The sequence below is a fragment of the Engraulis encrasicolus genome, chromosome 3 (genome assembly GCF_034702125.1).
Source record: "Engraulis encrasicolus isolate BLACKSEA-1 chromosome 3, IST_EnEncr_1.0, whole genome shotgun sequence".
Lineage (NCBI taxonomy): Eukaryota > Metazoa > Chordata > Actinopteri > Clupeiformes > Engraulidae > Engraulis > Engraulis encrasicolus.
Genome location: NC_085859.1, coordinates 43,444,139 through 43,456,638, shown reverse-complemented (window position 1 = coordinate 43,456,638; position 12,500 = coordinate 43,444,139). Strand labels below are relative to the sequence as shown.

The following is a 12,500-nucleotide window of genomic DNA, read 5'->3' as shown; positions in this document are numbered from 1 at the left end:
AAGTAGTGGGCCCCTGACTGTACACACAGGTCTGATATGAAGATCTGTGGCATTACAGGAACGTGTATTTAAAGAAATGCTAAGTAGTTTTTTTTTACAGCCTTAAAATAATAATTTCAAAACTCGTTTTTGTGGTTCACATGGTTTAACCTAGCCTGGCTCTCACGCAGACCCTTCATTAGTGGTGTGGATCGGCACTGCCCTCACGATCCGATTCGATCACGATTCGGGAGGTAGTAGATCCGATTCGATTCGATTCTATTAGATCCAATCCGATTCGATTCAATTCTACAATGCATTGCAATGCATTACATTTCTACTGAACGCAAAGCAAATGTTCAGCCATGATGAGGAAATACAAGTAGTCAGATACTGAGCAACAATTTATTGGCTGTTTTCTGTATCAGTCTGTATCAGTCTTGCAATGTTTTGAAGTGTTTTTATTTAATTTAACATTCATTTGCTCCCGAAATATCCATGGAAGTAATTGAAACTTAAAAAAATTGCCGGATTGATTCTGGAACTTGCCGGATCTGGATCTGGATCGTCCATGCCCGGATCGATTCGGATCGCCGAATCGATCATTGTTGACACCACTACCCTTCATGCATTTCCGCTCAACTTCGTGAGCTCGCATGAGGCTCTGGAAATCTTAGACGAGCCCGAACGGAATCAGAAATTTCACAGCCTGTGTGTGTGTGTGTGTGTGTGTGCGCGCGTGCCCCTGTCCTGGTTCTTACGTACTTGCACTCGGTGGCGGGCGTGGGGACGTAGTTCTTCTGGACCTTGTCCAGGATGTTGAGGCACATGGTGTCGTTGCGGTCGGTGGGCAGGATGGTGCCGGGCCGCGTCAGCAGGCCCAGGTTGTGGAAGAAGGTGTTGCGCTGCTCAATGCCATCCTCCAGGAAGAAGCAGTGGCCCAGCACGTCATAACCCACCGTGTCACGTATCTATAGAAATGATAATATATGTAATATATAGGATATATATAAATATATAATGTATAATATATACACTGCATTTAAAAAAGAGAGATTTAAAAATAGAAATTGGAACAGTTAGATTGTTGGACTGCTGCAATGGTCCAGCACGTCACAGCCCACCGTGTCCCTTATCTGCATAGCAGGAAGTAGAGCAGAGCAGAGTAAAGTAGAGTAGAGGAGAGTAGGGTAGAGTAGAGTAGAGTAGAGTAGAATGACAGTGACATTCACATGGGAAACAGAGCCAAGCTCCACTGGAAAACTAAATAAACTAGATTATAAAAAAAGGTCATGGCCCTGTACATCATAGCCCACCACGTCCCTTTTCTGCACAGCAGGAAGTAGAGCTGAATAAAGTAGAGTAGAGTAGAGTGAAGCAGAAAAAAACAGAACACAATCGGTTAAATGGACCTGAAGGGATATGTACACTATGTGTACAGCCTGATCTCCAAAAATTCAGTGCTCCTGGACACGGATGTTAAGGACACGAAATCCATGTCCAGGAGCACGGATTTGTTTCCGTGCTCCTGGACACAGAATTGTTTTCCGTGATGGGCACACGGAAGTGCTTTTTATAGGCTATTACCACAGCACTGTGTAACTCTATCATTAGAAAATACATACCAAATGCTAATCCTAAACAAAATAATGCTATAGCAATTTAAGTTGTGCCCTGACCAAAACATTCCCTAACCTTAACCTGTCATTAAAGACATATTTTTGAGAAATACCTTTTCCAGTTGGTTGCTAGGCTATCAAATTCATATAATGAATGAAAGAAAACTAGCTGTGCCCAGACCAAAACAATCCCTAACCCTAACCTGTCAGTAGGAAATGTTTTTTTTTTAGAAAAAAATATTTGAAATAAGAAAACACAAGACTGTGGAAACATAGAGCTGTGGGAGTAGCCTAGAGAGAGAGCACTTCTCTGTGTCCATCACGGAAAACAATTCTGTGTCCAGGAACACAGAAAATAATTCTGTGTCCAGGAGCACGGAATTTTGGCAAAATCCGTGCTCCTGGACACGGATTTTGTGCCCTTAACATCCGTGTCCAGGAGCACAGAATTTTTGGAGATCATGTTGATGTGTATGACATTGACATTGAAACAAGCTCCATCGGAAAACTAGATAACCTAGATAACTAGATTTTTGGACTGAAGCAGTGGCCCAGCACGTCATAGCCCACCGTGTCACGTATCTGCATAGCAGGGACCAGTAAAAAACAGGAATCATCCGGTTAAATTGGACCAGAGGGATATGTGACTGACATTGTGACATTACATTTAAAGCAGTTAGATTATTGGACTGAAGCAGTGGCTCAGCACACCATGGCCCACCGTGTCCCTTATCTGTATAGCAGGAACCATAAAAACAGGAAGTTAAATGGACCCAGAGGGATATGTATGTGACAGTGACAATGACATAGGAAACGGGACCAAGCTCCATCAGAAAACCGACTGAGATATCTTTTAAAAAAAGAGACATTGAAAAAAAGAGATTGAAGCAGTTAGATCATTGGACTGAAGCAGTGGCCCAGCACCTCATAGCCCACCGTGTCCCTTATCTGCACAGTAGGAACCAGTAAAAACAGGAAGCATCCGGTTAAATTGAACCAGAGGGATATGTGACGGTGACATTGAGACAGTGACCGTGTGACCGTGACATGGGAAACAGAACCGAGCTCCATCAAAAAACTGATTGGGGGACCCAAGTTCGAGTCTGGCCTGGCTCGTTTTCCCAGCCCTGCCACATCTCTCTCTCTCCCACTCATTTCCTGTCATCTTTTCATTGTCGCTGTCGAGTAAAGCATAAAAAACACGATATTTATTCATTTAAAAAAAGAGATTTCAAAAAAAGAGATTGAAGCAGTTAGATCATTGGACTGAAGCAGTGGCCCAGCCCATCATTGCCCACTGTGTTCCTTATCTGCAAAACCAGGAAAAAGGAAATAGGAAGCGTCCAGTTTTATAGCCTCGACTCGGGGGATACGCGACAGTGACATTGACATGGGAAACGGAACTGCGCTCTATCGGAAAACTGATCGATCAGAAAAAACACAACCGGTTTCTCACAACACCACCCTTTCCGAGGAGGAAACAGGAAGCATCCGGTCCAGTGGACTTGACTCGGATGGATGTGTAACAGTGACATTAAATGGGAAGCGTAAGATTCACGCTCCATTGGAAAAGTGATTGATCAGAAAAAAACAACTCATTATTTTTCTTTCCCCACCGCCCTACCCTTTCGGTTTTTGGCTTTTCTTTCTTACTTGAGTGTGAAACACATACACACATGCTAAATCACACATGCTGTAGATGTACGCAGACGCACGCGCACACACGCACGCGCACATGCGCACACACACACACACACACACACACACACACACACACACACACACACGGAAAGCTGCCAGATCAGAAAAACAAATGTTTTCCCACAGCACCACCCACTTCCATTTCACTTTTCTTTCAGACTTGTTTATAGTACTTAACCCCAAATGAATTACTTTCAGTTCACTCATAGTGCAACAATCGCAATATCAGTGTTACAAATTGCAGGATATCTTTGGGGTTTAATTCTTTAATTAGCAAGTCGGCTTTCTTGAATGGCCCTAAGTCCTTTAAAGCTCTGGCATCAAGGGTTAATATAAGGATTAGGCGTAAGACTAGTTTAAATCCCATCTGATTACATGTGCTTACATATTGCTACTAGCTAAGCATAGCCTACAGGTAAATTACCACATGCACATGTCATCCACAATCCAACAAAAAAACACACACACACACACACACACACACACACACACACACGCACACACACACACACACACACACACACAGACACACACACACACACACACACACACACACACACACACACACACACACACACACACACACACGCGCGGACACACGCACACGCACACGCACACGCACACGCACACGCACACGCACACACAGTCACACACACGCAGGACCGCATGCACACGCCCAAAAAACAACAAGAGTTGTGAGAGATCCCCTACACTTACAATATATTATAACCACCCATGCTCAGCAATATCTTATACGTGAATGGACATGTCATGTTGGAATACACAGGTCTCGTCGGATTACGTTGAGTCCGTTGGATTCATGGTGACAGTGCAAGAAGGAGTGATGGATGAAGAGAGAGGAGACGGAGGTGGCAGAGGAGAGTAGCTTTATTCTGAATTTTACTTTATACTACTCATATAGCCAATATGGTAGGCAATATCTAGCCTCGCAACGCCATCCTCTGTACTCCACCCAAAGATTTTGGCTCTGCACATCGTTTGGCAAAAGCCTCGAGCTCAGTTCTGTCAGTGTTTCGCCAATCAGCAATCAGTTGAGAGTGGTGACGTAGAACTCAGCCGCGAGCTCCGTTACTGATTGGTTAAGGTAACTATTCACACTTTCGTTTTGTTATTTGTATGCTTTTGCGACGCTATAATGTAACAGGCATGCTAATAAAGCACAATATGGGTTTTAATTTGAGTTTGGAACTTCAATTAATTTAAATGATAGAGTAAGATCAGACCATCTCCCATCGTCCACGGAGACGGTTTCCTCATGGCTTTTGCCAGACTGATTGACGGAGTCAACAGTCGGCTATTCGCCCAGGCTAGGCAACATGTAGGACCACTTCAACATCAGCCCTTACCAAAAGACTGTGAGTGTTACAGTGAGATCCCTGTCCTATATGTAAAATTACCCTCTGCATTTCTGTATGCATTGCAGTATTGTACAAAGAAATACAACACAGTCTTACCAGGAGACCGTTGGTGGCGTGCACGGTTACGCAGCGTGAGAAGGAGTGGTGTATGGAGAGAGCGGAGACGGAGGTGGGAGAGGAGTAGCCTCCGCGCTGATCCACGTCTCCGCAGCGGTGGAAGTGCAGCGGGTACGCGCCCTGGTCACGCTGCTGCCCCAGGTGCTTCAACTCCACATGGGACAGGTGCACTGAGGAGAAGTTACCCTGGATCTATAATGGGGAATGGAAAAAGAGGGAGAGGGAGAGGTTACCCTGGATCTATAATGGGGGATGGAGAGAGAGAGAGAGAGAGAGGAAGAGGGAGAGGGAGAGGGAGAGAGAGAGAGAGAGGAGAGAGAGAAGGAGAGAGAGAAGGAGAGAGAGAGAGAGAGAGAGAGAGAGAGAGAGAGAGAGAAAGGTTACCCTGGATCTATAAAGGGGGGAGAGAGAGAGAGAGAGAGAGAGAGAGAGAGAGAGAGAGAGAGAGAGAGAGAGAGAGAGAGAGAGAGAGAGAGAGAGAGAGAGAAGAGAGAGAGAGAGGTTACCCTGGATCTATAAAGGGGGGAGAGAGAGAGAGAGAGAGAGAGAGAGAAGAGAGAGAGAAAGAGAGAAGTTACCCTGGATCTATAATGGGGGGATGGGGAGAGAGAGAGAGAGAGAGAGAGAGAGAGAGAGAGAGAGAGAGAGAGAGAGAGAGAGAGAGAGAGAGAGAGAGAGAGAGAGGGAGAGAGAGAGAGAGAGGTTACCCTGGATCTATAATTGGAGGGATGGAGAGAGAGGGAGAGAGGAAGAAAGAGAGAGAAAGAGGGAGAGGAGGAGAGGGGGGAGAGAGAGAAGGAGAGAGGGAGAAATAGAGATGGAGAATAACAGGGAGAGAGAGAGAGAGAAGAGAAAGAGAGAAACCTAGAGATGAAGAGACCAAGATGAGAAAGAGAAACAGGTAGAGAGAGGGGGCAAAACAAAGCCATGGAGAGGCAACAGAAAGAGGATGAGACAGAGACATAGACACACAGAACGGACCGCAGAGAAAGAGAGAAAAGAAGGGGGAGTGGACACATGGAGAAGAGGAGAGGAAGATGAGGGAAAAGCAGAGAAAGAACAAAAGAAGGAATAGAGGAAAATAGGAAAAAGTAGAAAATAAAAAAACACACAGAGGAAAATTAAAAAAAATCAAAGATCAAGAGAGTACAGTAAAGAAGGCATATAATCCAATTGCCATCTCCTTTCATATCAAACTCAATAATATAAAGTCAAACACAAACAAAAACATACAACGTACTGTACAAAACAAGATCAATGGCCACTACACTGGTCTAAGCAGCCCAGACTCCCCTGGAATCCTGCTTCTCATTAAGCAAATAGGCTTGTTATCAGGGGCGGAGCTATAGGGGGGGCGAGCAGGGCACTTGCCCCTGGGCCCAGGGCCCTCCCGTATTGGTGGTGGGGGCCCTATTGTGAGCTTGGGCCCAGGGCCCTCCCGTATTGGTGATGGGGGCCCTATTGTGAGCTTGGGCCCAGGGCCCTCCCGTATTGGTGGTGGGGGCCCTATTTTGAGCTTGGCAAGTTGTATAAGGGGCCCTATAAGTGCCTTGCCCTGGGGCCCTGTGTGCAATTGTTCCGCCACTGCATGGAATCCTGCTTCTTATTACGCACATAGGCTTTTTATTGCTGTGTAAAGCTAGCAAAACATGCACCGAGTTAGTTCAGCTCAGCTCCAAAGATACCAGGAGGATTTGAACCCCAGTTCACTCACTGCATGTGGTGAAAGATATCCTGCACTGTTCTGCACTATTAATCCCACATGATAATGAAACACAAGCAGTGAAGTGGACAAATGGGTTAATTCTGGAGCAAACAGCAAACACTGGTTCATTTCACTTACTCATTAACAAACACACACACACACTAAAGTGAAGCATTCTCAACAGGTCTTCACTATTGAATCTACAGTCTTGAAACATTGTCTATTTCTGTGTCGTTACATAATAACATGCAACAGGCTATGCGCACGGTATGTACAAAGCACTTCATTCACACACAAATTCACGCCCACACGCACACGCCCGCACACACGCACACACACACACACACCCACACACACACGCACACGCACACGCACACGCACACGCACACACACACACACACACACACACACGCACACGCACACGCACACGCACACACACACACACACCCACACACACCTTGATGTGTCCCCCGAATGTGTCATGGTTAAAGAACTGGCACCAGTTGTTTCCATAGCAGGAGTTTTCCATCTCCCCGTGGACCAGGATGTTTCTGGAGAGCAGGGCCACCTCAGCACGCATGTCCGCCCCGTCCACGATCTCCCCAACGTGGGTAAACTGGGGCCTCCCTGGGGAGCAGATGGAGGAAACGGGTTAGGCATGTCTCTTTCTTTCTCCCTTTCACTCTCTCTTGCTCTCGCTCTCCTTTTTTTGATGTAGTACTGTTTTTTTGTAGTACTGAGGCTGTTTTGTTACAATGAAGCGCTTTGAAACATCTAAATCTCTCTCTCTACCTCTCTCTCGCTCTCTCTCTCTCTCTCTCTCCTTATTCAATCCCCCCCCCCCCAAACACACACACACACACCTCACCGCGTCTCTTTATTTCTGTCCCTCTCAGACCAACTCTGCTGTGATAATAGACGACGTTTCTTTTGTCTCCCACCAAGGGCTTGTTCAAACACACAGCCAATCTGTGTTTGCTTGGGATCTCTTTGATCTGTCATGGGCTGCCATACACGCCAAGCAGTGCGGTTACACAGCGGTCACTCATAGACAAGTTGGGAGGATAAGGGAGAGAGAACAAGATGAAGGAACAGAAGGAGAATGGTGTATGAGCCAAAACTGCACTGACTGGACGGGTGCATCGCCTTTGAGTCACGGCCCAGAGAAGCAGATTGAAATGCTTCAGGAATATTTGTTTTCTATGGGGATTGCTTTTTCAGAGGAGAGGAAGAGAGGAAGAGAGGCAGAGGAGAGGAGAGGAGAGGAGAGGAGAGGAGAGGAGAGCAAGAGGAAAGGGAAAGCGAAGAGAAGAGGGGAGAGTAGAGGAGAAAAGGAGAGGAGAAGAAAAGAGAGAAGAGGAGAGGTTTGGAGGATAAGAGAAGGATGGAGAGGAGAGAAAGGGAGGAGAAGTTGGGAGGATACGTGAGAGAACAAGATGACGAGACAGAAGGAGAATGGTGTATGATGCCAAAACTGCACTGACTGGACCGTGACTCAAAGACGGTGCACCCCTCCAGATAAGCAGATTGAGATGTTTCTTTTCTTTGGGGATTTCTTTTTCTTTGAGAACAAGTAGGGATGTTTCATCAACTATGAGGAGGAGGACAGGCCTACAAATGATCTGCTTTACTTGCCCTGCCCTGCCAAATTCCTATACAGTACAATTCAAACACATTGATTGCCCCCCCCCCCCTTCTGAAATAGGCCCTACTGGTTTTTGCAAGTGTTTTAGGAAATTATCATCAAATTATCGTTATTGTGAAAATTCGAAAACCTATCGAGATATTTTTTTTTGCCCATATCGCCCACCCCTAAGGAGGAGTACTGTTTTTTTACACCAAGTCAGACATTTGTCAGGCAGGCTGCAGTGACTAAAATAGGGTCACACGTTAACACACTAGATACTGAAACAGGTTCACATAGTGGCAGAAATAGGGGTCACATGCTTTCACACGAGTGACTGAAATTGGGGTCACACGTTAGTTAGCGAGTTACTAAACTTGAGTCACAATTTAACACCTAGCTACTAAATTAGGTGTCATGTCTTTTCACACTACTTGGTAACACAGGGTCACATGGTTGGTAATTTAGTGGAGACAGCTGATAAATAACTGTCAAGTCTCTATGGAGGAGTTATTTGGCCAGAGCCAGCCTGATCTCCCGGAATTCCGTGGAATGGACACAAAATCGGTGTCAGCTTCACAGATTTTGACAAAATTCCGTGCCCCTGGTCACAGACGTGTTTTTTGTGATGGACTCACGAAAGCACTTTCTATATTCCCACAACACTGTGTTAAGTCTATCATTAGAAACATAGAGCTATTGGAATATAGGGAAAGCACTTCCGTGAGTCCATCACGGAAAGCAATTCCGTGGCCAGGGACACAAAAGTTTAGCAAAATCTGTGAAACTGACACAGATTTTGTGTCCCAAAGGTCTGTGTCCATTCCACTGAATTCTGAGAGATCATGTTGCCAGAGCAGAGAATACTGAGAATATCTACCTAAAGAGTGATGACGCAGCAAAAAAACTGTACCAGTGCAATGACTCAAACAGTGGGCATCCGGGTCATTTCCATAGTGACCACAGCTCACAGGTCAAGCTAACACAGGGTCAAACGGGCACAGATGGACAGGAAGACACGGGACATTAGTCACAGAGTGAGCCGATGACAGGAGAGGACTGGAGTGGAGAGGTGAAGAGAAATGGAGCAAAGTGGAGGAGAGTTCAGAGGAGAGCAGAGGAGAGGAGAGGAGAGGAGAGGAGAGGAGAGGAGAGGAGAGGAGAGGAGAGGAGAGGAGAGGAGTGGAGAGGAGAGGAGAGGAGAGGAGAGGAAAGGAGAGGAGAGGAGAGGAGAGGAGAGGAGAGGAGAGGAGAGGAGAGGAGTGGAGAGGAGTGGAGAGGAGAGGAGAGGAGAGGAGAGGAGAGGAGAGGAGAGGAGAGGAGAGGAGAGGAGAGGAGAGGAGAGGAAAGAAATGGAGCATAGGAGGGCAGGGCAAAAATGAGCGGAGCCGACAATAGATGAGATGAGAGCAGAGGAGAGGAGAGCAGAGGAGAGGAGAGGAGAGGAGAGGAGAGGAGAGGAGAGGAGAGGAGAGGGAGAGGAGAGGAGAGGAGAGGAAGAGAAGATGACAGGCTGCTTTACCAGGCTAAATGGTGGACTCAACTTCATTCAGGTTAACTCAAAACATAGTTGGCACAATATTTTGTCTAGTCCGCGAATATAAGATGACCATAATAAATTATAAATTAACACCAGCCAACCAGCCAAATGCTGGTGAAATTTCAGATCGACTTGTAGAAAAGACCAACTGACTAGCCACTTTGACCCATTAGTGAGTGTGTTTTTTAGCACCCTGGTGTTAATAATGCATGAGGCATCATGTCATCCTCCTCCTTGTATGCAGACTGTTTATTTATATTCGGGCCAAGCCCAACTGGGAAAATCCAACTCCCATTGTCATTGTGACCAGGCTTGTACGAAATTCCGAATGGAAAGAATTTCAATTCAAAATAATGCCATAATACGAACACTAGGTGGTGCCATTACCTTGAATTTCTTTGAATCTAATATACACCACCCATTGAAAGTACATAGAACACCACCACCTATTGTTCGTATTATGGCATTACTTTGAATTGAAATTCTTTCCATTCGGAATTTCGTACAAGCCTGATTGTGACACAGCACTCCACAGCACACAAGTGTTCACTGCACACTGCACACAACAAAATTGCATTTATGCCCCATCCTTGTGTGCCCTAACCGCTTACCCATGACAGCCCATATGGCCAATACAGTATGGTCCTCCTCACCTTGTATGCGGACCTGCTTGCGTGTGCAGTGTGGGCAGGGTAGGAGGGTGAACTCCTCGGCCTGGTGCATGGAGTAGTCTGTACTGGCCACCACCACCCGGTCGCCAGGGCGCCAGCTACTCACGTCGTCATGGAGATTCAACACCACCTGGTCCACCGCATCCACCTGGAAACCTGTCTGGGGATACCCTGTGGAGAGAGAAAGGGAGGGAGAGGGAGAGAGAGAGGGAGAGGGAGAAAGAGAGGCAGAGAGAGAGAGAGAGAGAGAGAGAGAGAGAGAGAGAGAGAGAGAGAGAGAGAGAGAGAGAGACAGAGAGACAGAGAGAGACAGAGTGGGAAAGAGATAGATAGAGATAGAGAGATTTTAAAATTGGAAAGTGTTGGCTGACAGTAAATCAAAACAAACACCCGCAAGAAGTCTGCAGAGACTAGAAACTATTGAGCAATACAATGTGGAAAAAAACATAACTGAGGCTTTCTTCAAATGTTAACTATGGTGACCAAGTTATGACTTATTATCACCTTGTACAATGTCAAACCCCCACCTAAAACAAACAACGAGATAAGCTTGCGTAACAGACCAGGGGTGTGGAATGTTCTGGGAGCTACACTGAAGTAAAAACTCCTCATTCACTACGTTTACATAACGTTTTTAATTCCGAATGAGTAATTCAGAATTAAATAGTTCTGTCGAGTTTACTTTGATCTTTCCTTTAATTCCAAATTAAGGGGTAGCAAAGGTAACAACTTGTTATGAACAATACATGACCATAGCATGGAGGAACGGCAAATATGCTGGTATGTACTTCTCAGCCATTTTCTCGAACCAAATATTTTTTCTCTCTTAGAGGGATCATGTGAGCCTGCCCTACCATATGTCGACAAGAACAATGTCGACAAAGTCATGACCAAACCCCAGGACAATGTGAAACCAGTGCGAATAACAAACACCATAAAATCTGACATAACAGGGCAAGGTTGTGGAAAGTTCTGGGACTTAAAGCAAACACTCCTCGGTGTAACAGGGGGCAAGTAGATGACTATTGTGCGTGTGTGTATGTGTATGTGTATGTGTCTGTGTACATGGGTGAGTGAATGTGTGCGTGTGTGCGTGGGTGTGTGCATGGGTGTGTACGTGTGTGCGTGTGTGCATCAGTGTGTGTGTGTGTGTGTGTGTGTGTGTGAGTGTGTGTGTGCATGGGTGTGTGCAAGGGTGCGTGTGTGTGTTTGTGTGTATCTTTCCATCTCCCTCCCTATCCCTTCCTCCCTGTATGCCTATTCTCTCTGGCATAACAGTAGAAGTGTGTGGAAAAGCACAGGGAGGCAGAGACAGCAGCAGTAACAGTAGCAGATATGGGACTACTCTAAAACAGAGCTATGACACCATATTTCAGTCATAACTTGTTCAAAAAAGAAAGACATTACTTTCAGAATTTGATGCCTTACTGTAAGACACCACCCCTGTTATAAATTAGCCGTTACAAGAATGTCAATGACCAAGTATTACCAAAGACCCTGTGCACTGTCAGAGTGATGTAGTACTATGGTAGTTAGTTACGTTTTTTTCAGAGACTACAACATCAACGTCCCAGTGTTGGGACGGTGTCTGGTAAAGGGCTACTGGGCCTAACAGATATGGTAATTGACTGGAATGTCCTGACCCTGTCCTGCTCCACCATTTTCCTCCTTCTTGGCAACAGGAGAGAGCTTGTTTACGGTCCATCCGCCTCTCCAGAGACACAGGACAGCACAGGCCAAGGAATGCCTTTGAAGCCATGGGAAGACCCATAAAGATGGCGCTGATAGGAGGTTGGGACAAGGGCGCTGGAATGAGTTTTAAAGTGGTGGTGCATTTTCTTTTCTTCATTCTATATTTCTTAACATTGTTACTGCTGCTGCACTTCACTCATTTGCCTGCAGTAAACGTTGAGAAAACCTAATTTAGGGAGGTGCAAATGCACCACTGCATCCCCCTTTCCGGCACCAGGTCAGATGGTCAGGATAGTGGGCATTTCTCAAAGCCTTGCTAGGACCAGTAACGCCCATTTTACTCTGATTTCACAGAGCATTCCAATTATTAATTACACTTGGAACTTGTTATTGGATACTCTTTGGTGGAAACCTGCGAAAAATGGGCATTACACGGCCTAGCAAGGCAAGGACGCTTCACTTTGAGAAATACC

General features: G+C 45.9%; 1 protein-coding gene across 1 annotated transcript in view; it reads right to left on the bottom strand.

Annotated features, from left to right (window-relative positions):
* The window catches only part of cemip2 (cell migration inducing hyaluronidase 2), a 94,175-nt gene that overhangs the window by 51,559 nt on the left and 30,116 nt on the right, over window positions 1-12,500 (bottom strand). The window contains exons 7-10 of the mRNA XM_063195489.1: window positions 10,318-10,506; window positions 6,958-7,127; window positions 4,775-4,987; window positions 745-950 (exon numbers count right to left, since the gene is read on the bottom strand). Of these exons, the coding sequence (XP_063051559.1) occupies window positions 745-950; window positions 4,775-4,987; window positions 6,958-7,127; window positions 10,318-10,506 (778 nt within the window). The remainder of the gene's footprint in view (window positions 1-744; window positions 951-4,774; window positions 4,988-6,957; window positions 7,128-10,317; window positions 10,507-12,500) is intronic.